Source organism: Ascaphus truei, chromosome 5 (assembly GCF_040206685.1).
Source record: "Ascaphus truei isolate aAscTru1 chromosome 5, aAscTru1.hap1, whole genome shotgun sequence".
NCBI lineage: Eukaryota > Metazoa > Chordata > Amphibia > Anura > Ascaphidae > Ascaphus > Ascaphus truei.
This window is the reverse complement of record NC_134487.1, coordinates 40,004,899-40,020,976: the sequence shown is the minus strand read 5'-3', so window position 1 is coordinate 40,020,976 and position 16,078 is coordinate 40,004,899. Positions and strand designations below refer to the sequence as shown.

The 16,078-nt window shown below is 47.8% G+C and overlaps 1 protein-coding gene across 3 annotated transcripts in view; it reads right to left on the bottom strand.

Moving 5' to 3' along the window:
• Nucleotides 1–6,189: 6,189 nt before the first annotated feature.
• PIK3CG (phosphatidylinositol-4,5-bisphosphate 3-kinase catalytic subunit gamma) overlaps nucleotides 6,190–16,078 on the bottom strand; it is an 86,699-nt gene continuing 76,810 nt past the window's right edge. For all 3 annotated transcript variants that reach the window (XM_075599701.1, XM_075599703.1, XM_075599702.1), the window contains exon 11: nucleotides 6,190–8,603. In XM_075599701.1, coding sequence (XP_075455816.1) covers nucleotides 8,322–8,603 — 282 coding nt within the window. In that variant the 3' untranslated portion in view covers nucleotides 6,190–8,321. The remainder of the gene's footprint in view (nucleotides 8,604–16,078) is intronic.

Below are 16,078 nucleotides of genomic sequence, written 5' to 3'. Positions count from 1 at the left end.
CCTCCAAGGGACTACAAATCCCATGAGGCTTAGGGGCAAGCACACCAGGTGCCTCAGTGTGGCCAATGAGGGCCAAGGATCTCCAGAGGGAGAAAGTGGATACATTGTTTGGGAGGCAGCACGTTTGTCAGATGGAGCTGGGGAGCTGTGAAGGAAGGAAGGGTGCAGAGAGCATGTGCAGCTCCTGCATCGAGTAAGGTCCCCCACATCCCAAGTAAGGCCCCAACTCCCCACCAGGTTAGTGGGTAAGTGTTGAGGGACGGCCCAGATAGGGACGCTGCCCTTAGTGCGTGTGTGTGTGCTGTCTTGTCAGGATCACGGCTGGCAGGGCTGTGAGGCCTGACAAGAAGGCATAGTATAGTGTGCAGCAAGTTGCTGTACGCGTTACGAAGTTTGCAGTGCGTAGTGTAGTGTTAGTGTTAGGGTTCAGTGAGTGTCAGGACTGGGATGAGTTAGGGGAGTGGGGCAGATTATTACCCCGCAGGCCCTAGGAGTTTCCCCCCAAGTCACCTCAGGTTGCGGTACATCAGGGACAGGCCCTAGGTTAGTGTTCCTGTCACGTTAGGGTTAGTTAGGGATAGACAGGGATAGCGGCGGTTGCTGTTCCCGTGATTCGGTTGCTGTTACTGTGAGACGGTTGTGTTCCCGTGAAGCGGTGGGACCCTCGTTGGGGTTCCTGGAGAAGTACCTGGATAGGATCAGACGGATGCATCGCACGTCTGACCCTTTGAGAAGAGTGTTGCAGGCCCGAGCATCGGAGTGCTCGGAAGGTATTCAATATATATGTGCACCAACAGGCCTAACACATTTATTTAGTGACTGCGCAGTCACCCACGTTCTCTACTAGAGTGCAGGACATTGGGTGGGGATTCTCGGGACACTGGGTGGGATCACCTAGTGTCGGGGAAGCGTCCTGCGCGACGCAGTAAGTGTCTCCTCTAGAGAGGGACACAGGTTATGATGTTATGATATGTTTTCTTGCATGTTCAGTAAAGTCCCATGTTATTATATATATATCTGTGTGAGTATCGATTATTGTGATTGTTCTGCGAGGAACCACTCCCCCTTTGGTGGGAGCCATCGCAGGTGGAGGCACTGCATCGTTGGAAGTAAGTATCCCTAGTATAAATGCCCCAGGTTCCCCATGGCGGAAGCTCAGCCCTCCTGTGAGCCAACAGGTATAGCACCACACTGAGAAGTAGTCAGATACACCTACACACCCCAATCTCACTTAGGGTGGGGGTAAGAGGGCTACATTTGGAGGCGCTGCTGAGATACAGACCTGGGGTGCCCTGTTCCATTTTTTCCCAAATTGTCCAAGTCTCAAATTTTTGTCACCATGTTTGGAAAGTCCGGCCATGAGGTCCTTGCCTGGGCTTTGAGGCAATGTATGGAACCTGGCCGGGTGGTGGCGGTTGGAGGCCTTCCCGCAACTATGCCCGCGGTTGAGGTTCAGTATTATATGCGTAAAATTCCAGGGTGGCCGCACGCATGTTTCTTAGAGGAAGAACACGATCCCACGGCCCTATGGAAAACGATACTTTTTGTGGCCATCCCCACTGCGGATATATGCCTGGCAGAGGCACCGTCCGCCCTGTGTATGCCCGGGGGCCCGTCTGAGGGGTACCCCCTAGTCTACGCAGACCCAGTAAAATGGCGTCTCCCGCCAAAGCAGGAGAACGCACGTGCTGCTGACTGCAAGCCTGCACTAAATTGTGTCGAAGAAAACTGTCCGGGATTGGCGGGAAAACCAGAAGGCTACCCCCCTATCTATACAGAGAGCCCTAGTGTAATTACAGAGACTGTGATTAAAATGGAGTCTCTCTCTAGCAGTGAGTCACACCTAAGATGGCGGCTCCCGCCAAGTTGGGAGAGCACCAGGACTGTGCAAGAAATTGTTGCAGAGTATTGTCCGGGTTGGGCGCGAAACCCTGAACCCCGCCTCTGCACTGTGAGTGACTCAGCACAGAGCCAGAACCACTCCCTTGTAGAAAGTGCCCATCCTTCAGATTCCACCAGGGGGAGCAAGCACTGTGACTTTCAACCAAACGTGGATGAGACAGACTGTTCTAGGGAGGCATTGGCGTGGGAGCCTAAATGTGACTGTTGCGGTGCCCCGTTATTGAAGTCTATTATGCCCCAGCCTGTAGAATCAGCAGAGGACGATGAGCCGGTCAGTATAGCTAACCTATCTACCCCTCTCATAGAAAATTCTGAGGATCCGGTCGTGATAGCCTCAAAACAGGAGGAGGATCCTGACCTCTATATTACTCTGAGTTGTGCTGAAGTTAAGTCTGTCTTCAGGGAGAAGTTACTTAGGGATTCCCGCTACCAACAACCGGTTGTGGAGGGCCCGTGTGCCCGAGTGAACATTTCAGACCCGGTTCCTGAGCGGGACGAGGTTGAAGTCCCATCGGTGGTGATGCGCCTACCGGCGAACCACCCCAGCGATGATACAGAGGAATCACAGGGTAAGGTGTATATACCCCCACCTTCTTCTAGTGAATCCAGCGACCAGTCACTTGTGGCGATGCGCCTGCCGGCGGACCACTTTAGTGACAGCAATGAACACCCTATCTTGGTGGATGCAGAGCCTGCTGTGGGCCCGTGCGCTCTACAATGGTCAGTCCGACCTACTACCGAGGTACCATCGGTCCTAGAATGGGGACCAGTACCAAACGACGATGAGGGTGAGTCGACTGCCCCAGGGGTGTCGGGGGTGAGCCTCCATGTGACCGCGGAGCACGATGGCTCCTTAAGTCTGGTCACCCGGGCGAAGGGCTCCCCTCTGCATCGCGTCCTGGCGGAGGTGTCCTCCTTGGGAGAATCCATCCCAAGCCAGTGGAGTGGTAAGGAACTCCCTAACTCCCCACAATCTCCGATGGAGGTGGCCGTGAAGAAGGCCAGAGTTGCGGCTTCTGAACGGAGTATGAGCTCGTACGCTCCGACACAAGTGGTCCCAGGACTGGGATCCAACGCTCCCGAGTTTTCAGCGCGTAAGTGGACTGCCCCAGAAGTGCCGGGGGCAGGTCCCAAGACAGCCGAGGTGGGAACTGACAGCATCCCCGAGGACCTGTTGGCCACCGTGAATCACCGCAGTGGTCGGGTGTCTACTCTTTACCCCCTGCCAGGTGAAACAGAGACATTGTCCAGTGCTCGCTTCTCAGTGGAAGCCTCGCAAGTCCGTAGGGACAAGGACTATGTAAAGGAAGATCCAGGGAGACTGGCCTCCTTTAAGCCCAAAAAGGAGCATGCCATCGCCAAGTAGTGGACCGCGGAAAAGGTCCTGGCCTCCTGGTCTACCGCATCCCTGCCGCGGATGGCCCGGTAAAGGCCCGGTTAAGAGACACTGTTCCTTCCACCAGGGGGAGGAAGTAGCGAGGAACCCGTGACTTTTGCCCTCCGGTGTGCTCTTCAGGAAATTTTTCTGGGGGAGGCTCACGGACGCAAAAGTGAGGTACCCCCACATGATCAGTTAGGGGCACCCCACAAATGGTCTCAGCTCGTTTCGGTTATCTGGTGTGAAGGGCATTGTAACCTGATGTGTAAAGTCGAAATGATAAGTTGTATTTTCTGTGCAATGCATTTTGATTATATAACTTTTGTGCCGTGTGATGTCGTTCCCCAAGCAGGGACGTTGGATTTTCCACCAGGGGGAGAGTGTAGCATTGGTGCCCCTAGACCACCAGAGACCCCCCCTCCTTTGTGTCAGCGCGGTCGCGGGTGCCGTCGGAGGCAGCGACGGACCCGCAGGCTGTTCACAAAGGTGGGGGCCAGTGCAGGGAGCGCTCGGCATCCCTGGAGCTCCGGCGGCACAACGCAAGGGTGGGGGCCAGTGCAGGGAGCACTGAGAGTCCCGGCGGTGCACTCGGTTAGCGGGGGCCGCCATTGCAACTACTCGCGCATGCGCGGTGATCGCGCATGCGCAGAAAGTACCGAAGAGCCTTTAGAGAGTCGCGCGAGTGTAGGGAAAGTGCAGGAGAGGTTGCGGCGGCCATTAGGGGTTCGCGCAGGCGCAGGGAAGGCGCGCACGCGGCCCCAATGTATTTGCAGCCTCCAAGGGACTACAAATCCCATGAGGCTTAGGGGCAAGCACACCAGGTGCCTCAGTGTGGCCAATGAGGGCCAAGGATCTCCAGAGGGAGAAAGTGGATACATTGTTTGGGAGGCAGCACGTTTGTCAGTTGGAGCTGGAGAGCTGTGAAGGAAGGAAGGGTGCAGAGAGCATGTGCAGCTCCTGCATCGAGTAAGGTCCCCCACATCCCAAGTAAGGCCCCAACTCCCCACCAGGTTAGTGGGTAAGTGTTGAGGGACGGCCCAGATAGGGACGCTGCCCTTAGTGCGTGTGTGTGTGCTGTCTTGTCAGGATCACGGCTGGCAGGGCTGTGAGGCCTGACAAGAAGGCATAGTATAGTGTGCAGCAAGTTGCTGTACGCGTTACGAAGTTTGCAGTGCGTAGTGTAGTGTTAGTGTTAGGGTTCAGTGAGTGTCAGGACTGGGATGAGTTAGGGGAGTGGGGCAGATTATTACCCCGCAGGCCCTAGGAGTTTCCCCCCAAGTCACCTCAGGTTGCGGTACATCAGGGACAGGCCCTAGGTTAGTGTTCCTGTCACGTTAGGGTTAGTTAGGGATAGACAGGGATAGCGGCGGTTGCTGTTCCCGTGATTCGGTTGCTGTTACTGTGAGACGGTTGTGTTCCCGTGAAGCGGTGGGACCCTCGTTGGGGTTCCTGGAGAAGTACCTGGATAGGATCAGACGGATGCATCGCACGTCTGACCCTTTTAGAAGAGTGTTGCAGGCCCGAGCATCGGAGTGCTCGGAAGGTATTCAATATATATGTGCACCAACAGGCCTAACACATTTATTTAGTGACTGCGCAGTCACCCACGTTCTCTACTAGAGTGCGGGACATTGGGTGGGGATTCTCGGGACACTGGGTGGGATCACCTAGTGTCGGGGAAGCGTCCTGCGCGACGCAGTAAGTGTCTCCTCTAGAGAGGGACACAGGTTATGATGTTATGATATGTTTTCTTGCATGTTCAGTAAAGTCCCTAGTTAATATATATATCTGTGTGAGTATCGATTATTGTGATTGTTCTGCGAGGAACCACTCCCCCTCTGGTGGGAGCCATCGCAGGTGGAGGCGCTGCATCGTTGGAAGTAAGTATCCCTAGTATAAATGCCCCAGGTTCCCCATGGCGGAAGCTCAGCCCTCCTGTGAGCCAACAGGTTTAGCACCACACTGAGAAGTAGTCAGATACACCTACACACCCCAATCTCACTTAGGGTGGGGGTAAGAGGGCTACATATATATAATTTAAAAATATATATTTTGGGGGGAGTGGTATGTATTTGGGGGGGTTTGTATGTATTTGGGGGTGGGTTATTTTGTATTTGGCGGGTGGTTTATTTTTTTGTGGGGGGAGAATTATTATGTGGGGGATTGTGTGTGTGGCCGGGGTAGAGGGGAGGAGGGAATGAGTGAAGGGGGTTTGAGGTAGTGGGATTGAGTGAGGGTAGAGTAATTGATGGAGGGGGGGGTGGAGTGAGATCAGCGAGGGGGGGAAGTGAGTCAGGAAGAGGGGGGGTAAGAGTGAGATGGGGAGACAGAAATTCAGTACATGGAAAGAGTGTGGGGGGAAAATAGAGGAGGGGGCTCGCTAGGTGTGAAATGGGGGGTGATCACAAGACCACTGACACGGGGTAGGGTGGGGAACCCAGTCGTAACTCTAGTTGGGCCCCGGGAAATCTGTCGGCGGACCTGGCTAGAGGTATTAACCCTGTTCACATACACAAGTCATGTGCACACAGGTAGAGAGTACGTGTCAGGTACCATCATGGGTCTATAAGACTAGGTAAGTCCAAACACGTGCAGGCTCGAAATAGTAAGGTTTAATGCTTTAATGCCTGCCGTGCTTGTCTCCCACGCTGCCATTTACTCAAGCGCTGCACATGCACCCCATAGATAAATATTGTTACTCTTTTCACAATAACTTTTGTCATTTTTAATAATGTTTATTACATATATTTTAACAACAAACAATGGCCACTGTGTATTTTTTGGTATCTGAGCCCTCAGGCCAAACTACTGTTCCCTTCCTGTGCAGTTATACACATATTGTGGCTGTATAGTAATGTCATTGTGACCAAGAGGAAGTAAATCTTCAAAATGAGGCACAAACAAGAAAACACTTAGAAGCAAAGTATTTATTACACAAAATGATCATCGCTAAACAGAATTGTTACCAGTTTAATGCCCACCAGCACACAGGATAACAGTATTGTAGACAGTATTCTTTTTAGTACTGTTGCTTCAAGCTGACAAAAAGTACATACAGTATGTAGAAAATAATTAAACTAATTTGAAACTGTAAAACTTTTGCCACCATAAGATATTATTAGATGTATTCTATATTTTTGTTCTGATTCATTTATGAATAATAATAATAATACATTTTATGATTAAAGTGCCTTCAAATGCTAAAGATCTTTACCATTATACGTCAAAGAATTTCATGCAGCCACATCCGAGTAGGAACAGCGATAGCACATTGCAGACTTTCTCCGCATTCATTAAACTCCAATAGAGGGAGTTCAATCCAGCGTTAAGTTCCATTGACTTGTATGGCAGTTAATGCAGGATCAAGCTCCGATGCTACATATCGGAGCTTAGAGAATCTCCCACACATTCAAAAAGGATATAAAGAGATTTGCCAGCCACTATACAAAGTACTGTAAGTGTACTGTACATTGTTGGGATGAAACAGAAAGGCCTACATTTATCTGCACCAATGCTACCCTTGTAACTACTGAAATTACTTGGGAAAACCATTGAGACACCTGTAAGAATGCTGTAATGTGTCTTTCTATTATCACAGGCATGTAAGAGAAAAAATATATGCTTAAATGTAACCATTTGAAAGCTTAAAACCCCATATAACTTAACTAAATATTACAGACCTGACTGAAAAAACTATTTTGCAAAACATATTATTTAATAATAGTTCTTCAAACGTATTTAAGAGCTTTTAGATACTCTGCTACCTCTTACATCTTTGGGATTAAAGGCAACTGCAATTTATTGACTTGTACAACATTAAGGGTCTTAACAAAGCTGCAACGTTTCATGTAATATATTTTTATTTTCAATCGATAGTGACAACTGTATACTTTATCATCTTGAATTCCCCATATTCCATATGTAAAGTTATATTTGGCACAACTTTCACAGATAACACCCCCACTGCTTTCCAGAGACCAGAGTTATTGTTTTAGGTTTATATCAATATCAGGAATCTGTCAGATGATGGTTTTATATAAAGAAAACAACACGGCGGACAGCTTCAGTTCTTTTTTTTGTTGTTGATAATTCTAATAGCAAAATGAATGAACAAATGAATGCTGGGATACAAAACAGCCTAAAATTATTAACACACATTTATTACATAAGCACTTCCGACCAAGTGACTGGCTTTGGCCATTATTAGCACCAATGGCAGCATTTGTTACCCCCAGTCCATCATTAAGGTGTCTCTAGAGTTGTTAGCAGCCAAACGAGCTGCTATGATAGAAGACTGGCTTTTGACCAGAGTAATGGAACATCTTACACCACTGTCTACTTGGCAAGGATGTGAGAAAACAAAGAGCACATTTATGTGACATCTTGTCCTAAGCATAAAAGGAGGCACTTGAGAAGAGCAGTACAGCAGGTGGAAAATGTGTATTCTTGCATGATTTCTGAACTTTAGAGACAACACAGAGACAGTTAATGTTCGCTTTAAAAGCCAGAGATAATTTTTAAACAAAAGGTTTAACTTAGATTCCTGTGAGCTGAGCAATATCATACAGAACAGCAAAGTCAAAGCAAAACATACCGTGGCTGAAGTTAAAAATTCCACCAAAACAGAGGTTCATTAGTGAGTAGAACAAAACACATCAAGGTGTAATCTCTATTCTTCTCAAGTATAACATGGACTTGTGGCATTGATAACTCTTTAAATATATGAACTACAGTAGATCTATGCCTGTGCCTTATTTAAATCCAGTGCTACAGTATTTAAAAAAACCATTACCTCCAACTTCCAGCACAAATGATGTTTGCTCAGTGTACAACTTGATTTCACTCCAGCCTTGCTGCAGTCGCTTTACAAGGAATGTTACTTTCTATGACAGAATATGTGATGCGCCTGAAATAATTGTCATTGTTATTGCAATAAATGTAATTGACTAAATAAAGTTTAAATAGGCAACGATTGCACAGTATGCATCTTGGATGTTTTTAAATATATGTTATACTGTGTTAGTAAATGTGCAAAGCTACTTTATGCAGAATGCTTTTCTACCCCTTGTTTAATGCCAAGCACGAGGTGAAGGAACCAATTGAACTGCACCGTCCAGCCTTTATCCCGGCAAACCTCGATCTGATCAAGGAAGTGTTTTTTAGCATTTTCTTCATTTTTGCCAACAGTCAGTGAATCCCGGATATATTCAATGTCCTCCTTGCTGGTTAGTTGAGGCATGCCTGTCATCAGCATCATGGAGAACAGTATAATCATGAGGTTTGTGTGATGTCGAAGAGCCAAATATGCCTTTACACAAACATCCTGTAAAGCACAAGAAAAAAAGAATTAAAATAACAGAAGAATGATAATATATGTGAACACTGACCAATTTATAACGAATTCCTCTACAATGCTGCAAAAGATAACTAAAAACCCAACAGGATCCACTTATCAAGATATTAAGTTGTTGATGTTATATATGACAGAGGGCCCAATGGCTGTGCTGTTTTCGGACACAATTTCCCATTGTAGCGGCCCGATGACCCCACTTCAGTACATACAGACTAAGCCCCTAAGTCTAACTCAAAGAGGGGCATTTTCCCAATTTTCTACAAAGAGCAGGTACAGCCATGGGGACCAAAATGCCCCCCATATATGCAAATATTTTTATGTTCAAAATTGAAAATCTAATTTTCCTCTACAACACAAATGAAATAGAAATAGATGTGTTAGTCCAGTTGCGATAGTGCAGAGTAAATGAGTACTTCAGTATTAGGTGATATCCACCTTTGAGACCCATCTTAAAACCCACCTCCTTAACGAAGCATATGGGTAGCTCCGTGGCTGATACAATACACTTCATACATTGATCTTGGCTCCTTGCAGGCACACTTACCAGAACACCCTCCTACTGTCTCTGTACGTTCTTCCTGCTTACCACTTAGATTGTAAGCTCTTCGGGGCAGGGGCTCCTTTTCCTAACTGTTACTTTTATGTCTGAAGCACTTCTTCCCATTATGTGTTATTTGTATTATTTGTTATTTATATTATTAAGTCACGTGTATGACTGCTGTGAAGCGCTACAGTATATACATTCATGGCGCTATACTGTATAAATAAAGATATACATAAATTCATACATTATTTGGACTAACAATTTATATAATTCCTCTACGACACAGAATTCAACAAGAATATTAGCCACTGGCCTAGGTATGTGGATGATGTCTTTGCTATGACAAAAATGTGATTCGCTTTCTGGATGTGTTTGTTAAAAAGAAAAAACTCTAACATTATGACTGACATTTACACAAAAACAACCGATATACACAACATGCTTCTATATCCACCAGTTTCTACCCACTGGGCACAAAAAAAAAAGAAGGTTTGCCAAGAACTCAACTTCTACGGTTGCAGAGAATTGTATCTGATGATAATCTTTTTGACACGAGGAAATGATTAATAAATTCAGCATGATTGGATATTACATAAATGTCTTAAAGGAACAGAAAGAAACAATCAAAACCATTAACCATGATACACTGTTCTAACCCCTAATTTAAACAAAAGACTGAATCCCCTTTGTATCAACATACAACATACTGTACATTCACACAAGATCAGAAAGATTGTGACCAAATACCGACATGCCTACACAATGATGCGATATATGCGAAGTTGTTTAAAAACCAACCCCAATTCTCACGCAAAAGAGGCCAAAATATAGGGGAACCTCTGATTAGAGCCGATCTACAGCAGGCCCCTAATACAAATAGATTTCTCTCAAAACCACAGAAAGGAAAAAATAGTTTTGCCACTTTTGATACCAAAGCAGTTATATATTATCTAAGATGCCCATATGATATGGGGTATGTATGTATGTATGTATGTATGTCTTTATTTATAAAGCGCCATTAATGTACATAGCGCTTCACAGCAGTAATATATGTGACAATCATTACAAATAATATAAATAACACATAAAGGGGAGAAGTGCTTCAGACATAAAAGTAACATTTAGGAAAAGGAGTCCCTGCTCTGAAGAGCTTACAATCGAATTTGTTGATAGGAAGACCATACAGAGACAGTAGAACTGCGTTCTGGTAAGTGGGTCTGCAAGGGGCCAAGGTTTATGTATGAGGTGTGAATTATCAGCCATGGAGCTACTCATATGTTTCCTTAAGCAGGTGTGTTTTAAGGTGGGTCTTAAAGGTGGATAGAGAGGGTGCTAGTTGGGTATTGAGGGGAAGGGCATTCCAGAGGTGCAGTGCAGTCAGTGAGAAAGGTTTAAGGCGGGAGAGGGCTCTAGATACAAAAGGGGTAGAGAGAAGATATCCTTGAGCAGAACGCAGGAGTCGGGATGGTGCATAGCGAGAAATTAGGAGGAACAGAACAGCTACATGTGCTGCTAATACCTGAACGCTCACAGGAGGCCTGAGTCTCCGCTTCTGGGAGCCTGGGGTGAGCTCACTCTCTTTTAGTGCAGCGCCTCCACCTATGAGGGATCCCAGCGTGGGTGGGATGACTCCTCATAGGAACCAATACAAATGGAAATAACAATACCACACCATATATATAACTTGGTTTTACTGCAACCCCACAGTATGCAACAACACAATAACACACGGATGCAATAATCCAACACCCCGGTGCCCTGGGCACCTAAACACCCGTTGTCCGCAGAACAAACCCCACCCAATGTGCGGTAGCGCTACCCACGTGTGAACCGTTGGTGCATGTGTGATACCTGCCTCGGTACTCCAGTACACCAGGGGCAGCTTGCAGACTTGCTGAGACAGTTTGAGAACGGGTGAATCACAGATTAACCCATCAGGCACTCAGAAAAAATACAAGTCCTGCGTTCATTGAGTAATATAATAAATTAAAAATGCTCAAATGTCAAACCCCAAATGAGTAAGTGTAACCATATGTAATATCTCTTCCAGCAACTGGCTTGCTTCAAGCGCCAAATAGTTGAGATAAAGAGAATACTTTGAATCCTGGGGTAACAGAACAAACCCCACCCAAGGTGCGGTAGCGCTACCCACGTGTGAACCGTTGGTGCATGTGTGATACCTACCTGGGTACTCCAGTACACCAGGGGCAGCTTGCAGACTTGCGGAGACAGTTCACACGCAGTGAGGCCTACGACAGCAATCCACTCTTGTCTCAGGATCCTGGCCTCCACACGGTACAAGCTCCAGCAGGAGTGTCTCACAAAATATCTCTGAACATTTGCAGCCTAGTCCCAGGCCCCAGTCCGCCACGTCAACTCTGTCCACCGGTACAGCATTGTAGCGGTACTTATAAGGTGAGGAGGGTCCCTATCTGTGGCCTTCCATACAATATGGAGCTATGGTTGGCACAGGGCCTATCAGGGGCCTAAGGGGGCAGTATTTAGGCCTAGCCCACGAAGCCACTTGCTCCCTGGACACTACCTACTCCTGTCCTGGCTTCCGCATGACTGTCCTAGTCAACTTGATCCCCGCACAGGATATCCTGCTTCACAAGGGCTGCATCTTACCCCATTGGCTGCAACAGCCCATGTGTTCTATCACCCCTCCCCCCCCCAAGGATTCTGGGATTTGTAGTTCCTCTACATTACATGCGGAGCCATTCCAAGATGGCCGCCGCAACTCTCACCCGAGGCTTCTGGGAATTTTATTTCCTGATTCCCAAAATTACCACCGCAACTTCTCCTGATCTGACAGAGCAATGCAGGGCCAATGCAGAGACAGCTCTCCTTCCTGTGGGCAGGTAAGGGGGACCCAGCTACACGTGTAACTAGCAGAATTGCTGAGAGGTTGCTGTAGGATTTTGGCAAAATTCCTTGTGCCAATGAAGTCCCGTCTGTGCTCCCCAACCAGACTTGCTGGCATCTGGGGTGACAGTTAACCAGGTTTTCCTGGATAGAAAATGTGTTCTCTATTTTCTACTGATTCTCCCGCTTTGTTGAGGGATAGAGACATAATCCTTGATGTAAGGATCTTGGATCTTTGCTCCATTGATCCATCAAATTCCTCTGGAGTGGCCTTATGTGGAGTCTGACCCACTCTAGAACGCTTAGCGTTAAAGAAAATTTCCCCGGCAAGGTCATGAAGTCTTTTAGCCGAGACCTGACTTTACCTTCTTCGCTTTGTGGCTTGTATTGCCAATTACTTCATCCTGCTGTAGTTTAGACAGACCCTTCCATGTTCCATTTGGAATATGACTCACAGGAACGTTAGGGACCGAGATGGAATGAAATAACTCGATGGGAGTTTATTATCCATACGTGCCACTCCAGGAACACAATCTCTTTCTGCATATGCTGTATCAGAATATCTTTGCTGAGATTTTATCAGCTGCTCGTTTAGATAAGGATAGATCTGAATTCCTTATTTTTCCTGAATTCGGAAACTAAAGTAACTGACAACTTGGTAAAGATTCTGGGAGAGATCGCCAAGTCGAACGGATTGCGGTATATTGTTAATGCACTCTGTTTACCGCAAATCAAAAATATTATTGGTTCTCTTGCGCACTTGGTATGGGCAGGAATGCATCTTTTTAATCCATTGAAAATAACCAATCCTCTGGCTTGACTTCTTGAATTACATTGTTCAAGGTTTTATCTTCTCTGAGAAAATTGGATTCCCGGATCACCGAAACTGATTCTGCTGAGGCTCCTGTACAAATTTCAGTTGTCCTTCATGGGTTGTGTCCATACAGTAGCGAACTGAGGTAGTCTTCCTCCGACTGCATACTGCAGGGCTTCCCTTGTTTAATGTGAGCTTGCCTCTCCTGAAAAATCATCATCCTTGGGGCCAAAAAGATTACATTGTCCCCCTCTCGATATTTGTTGTTGAGCCAAGGGCCTTCCCGGTCAATAGGATTTTGCTTCTTCATAAGGCATTCTGTCTTGTGGGGGCATAATTTTTTTCACTTTTCTCTCCTGGGTAAAAAAGGCAATTTCCCCCTTATACCTTAGCTATTATTATGGTCTAGTTTTCTCCCAAAGAGAAATTCACCTTGGTAGGGTGGTGCTACAGTTGTAGGCGCTGCTGAGATCAGGACAAGCTTTCAGGACTGCAGAAATGCAGCAAGTAAAAAGGGACTTTAAAACCAGCAGCAACACAGCAGCGGATGCAGCAGGGTATGATGCAAGAAGGGGCCAGGACCCCTGATGGCATAGTACCAGGGACCCATTCCTATTCTAGAAGGCGGGTGAAACAGGGGCCAGGGGTAAGCCTCACCACGCACTGTGGGGAGCCCCTGAGCAACAAGTACATAGACTGTGCGGGGAAGGGGGGAGTTCTCCCTGAAGCAATGCTGGGGAAAGAGATGAATCCCTGAACCCTTCCCTTTTCAACAGTGTTGGGGCGTACCCTGATGGTATGATTCCAGGGAACGTGGTTACCCTTCAGTGGTACATTCAAGTTCAATATAAGGGCGACCCCCGAGGGCATGTTACCGGGGAGTAGGCACCTTATCAAGCACCCTCCTTTAAAAGGTTGGGATTTGGGGCCAGGGAACTTGCATGGCGCTGCTACAAATGGCACGACTGTACTGTGCCGTGGCAGAGTCGTACCGGATTGAGACGCTCGCTTGTAGCGTGACCCCCACTTTTTCTCTTCAAAGTTATGTTCTATATTGGGGGCTCCCGGTGGGAAAATTATCCTGGGAGAGTGAACCACAATTGAAAATCTGCTGTAAGGTACAATCTATTGCAGTGTATGTGGGGATTTGGCACCTGGCAGACTCTGAAGCTTTCAAGAGGGTCTTAAAGGAGTTCTAAAATGGCGCCACCGCATGGTGGCCTATTCTGTGCTACAAAATGGCGCTCCCGCCAAGAAGCAGCAGACCGCATGGGCTTCAGTTCCAGATTTGCAAAAGTGTGCAAACAAAGTTGCATCCTTTTGGCGCCAAATGCTGGCACCGCCCCTCCAAGTGACTGGCTCAGTCGGAGCCAGGTCACACTTTTGTTTATGCCCCCTGTCCCTAATTCCACCAAAGGGAGGGGCCAACAGTGATTGAACCAGCCACTCAGAGCCTGCCTTAGCTCTGGGAGGAGTCCGAAGTTACTGCACCCAGCTTTGTTACCAGGAGCTGAGTAAGAGAGAGGTGACCGCGGAGCAAGGTAGCTCCATAAGTATGGTCTCCCGGGCGACTGACTCGCCCCGGCATCGCATCCTGGCGGAGGTGTCCTCACCCGTTGCTGCCAAAGATGACTTCAACCGGGCGGGACCTGTGGAGAAGAGCCCACATTTTACCTGCTGTCTGGTGCGGAGTTGCAGCTCAACTGTGTTCATCCCTGAGGCTGCGGAGGTTCTGGTTCACCCAAAGAGTTCCTCGACCCCAGATGTCCCCATCGTTGCTTCCGACCTGCCTGCGGAGGAATCCGGGGATCTTGCCTACTTGCAGTCTAGTGAGGTTTCTGCTCCTTCTGCTTTCCAGGGTCCAGTTGTGACCTACCATGATGAGGGTGCGGCCTTGTCCGGTGTGCAGCTCGGTGACGAACTTCCGGTTTCACCAGAAGTGATGTCATCACTGGCACCGGGCTTGAGCTGATCCGGTGGTCTCGCGAGACCGGCGTTATGCTGTGATGTACCAAGATGGTGCTCGAGGAACCAAGTGCCTCTACTGAGCCGCCGCTGGATCCCACAGTGGTGCGGTCTGGACTGTTGTCTGCGGATGCTCCCTGCTTTGTAGCCCAGTGCCAGCTGAAAAAAAACTGTGCACCTTATTCCGCTCCAATACCCCCTCCTTGGGGTAGGGGTAAGCCTGTTATATCTGGACAATCCCCGGACTGTGCCATGCCCCTGACACCGGTCCTAGCAGCCCCTAGCACCCCATGTCCCACCCTATGCTATACCTGTGCAGAACTTTGCTCTGACCCTCCTGCCCATATACAAGGACCCCCTGTCCTACCGTCAGTTGACTGTTGCTTAGAGAGAGAGTCCCATGGGGAGGCCCTGGCCCATGGTGTTTGCGGTTGTTACCGAATCAATCGGGGAGACTGCGGGTATACCCAAGGGATTCTGCCGAGATCCCCAGGTATCTCGTGCATCACCTCTAATGATGGTTGTATAGAGAGAGAATCCAATTGATTCTGCCGAGACCTGTCGTGGCCATTTGCTCTATTTCTGCCGGGCCTGGATATGTGCTGTCCCATTCCTCCATGGTAATGTGACCCTAAATATTACAGTATAAGTGGCTTCTCCATACTCTTTGCAGTTAAAGAGTTATTTGTATATCATCGCTGTTATCAGTGGATGACCAGGGAGTTAATCATGGTTATGTGTACCTTCTTATGTGTAACCTGTTTTTCATCTTGCAGGTTCCAGAATGACGGATGGTGCACTAAATTTGGTCCCAAGCGAGACGTTGGTATTTTACCCAGGGGAGAGTGTAACATGGTAAGTCCCTTCTACCTGTCCCTCCTACCTGTCACGTCAGTCCTAAGCAGTCTGGGCAGTGACAGGTTAATCTGTGGGCTTTTGACTCCCCTCCTGCTCCCTTTTGTGTGACAGAAGGTGGTGGTGACTCATGGCCTGCTAACAGCCTATCTGGTATAGGTACAGACCTTGAGCCCGCCCCTTCTGGTTCCTCTGAAGGGAAGAGCCAAAAGTTTGTTAGTCTGTTCCCCTCCTCCTTAGCAGGTGGATGTGAGTTCCCTCTCTCCCTGCTGGGAGGGAGAGGCCAGCTAGGCCTCATGGCTGGCCTGTAAGATCTAAAGGCTCCAGACTTAAGAGCATGCATTATCCAAACGCCTGGAATCTTCTGAGACCCTGTAACCGCTGTTGTAACATCAATGCAGT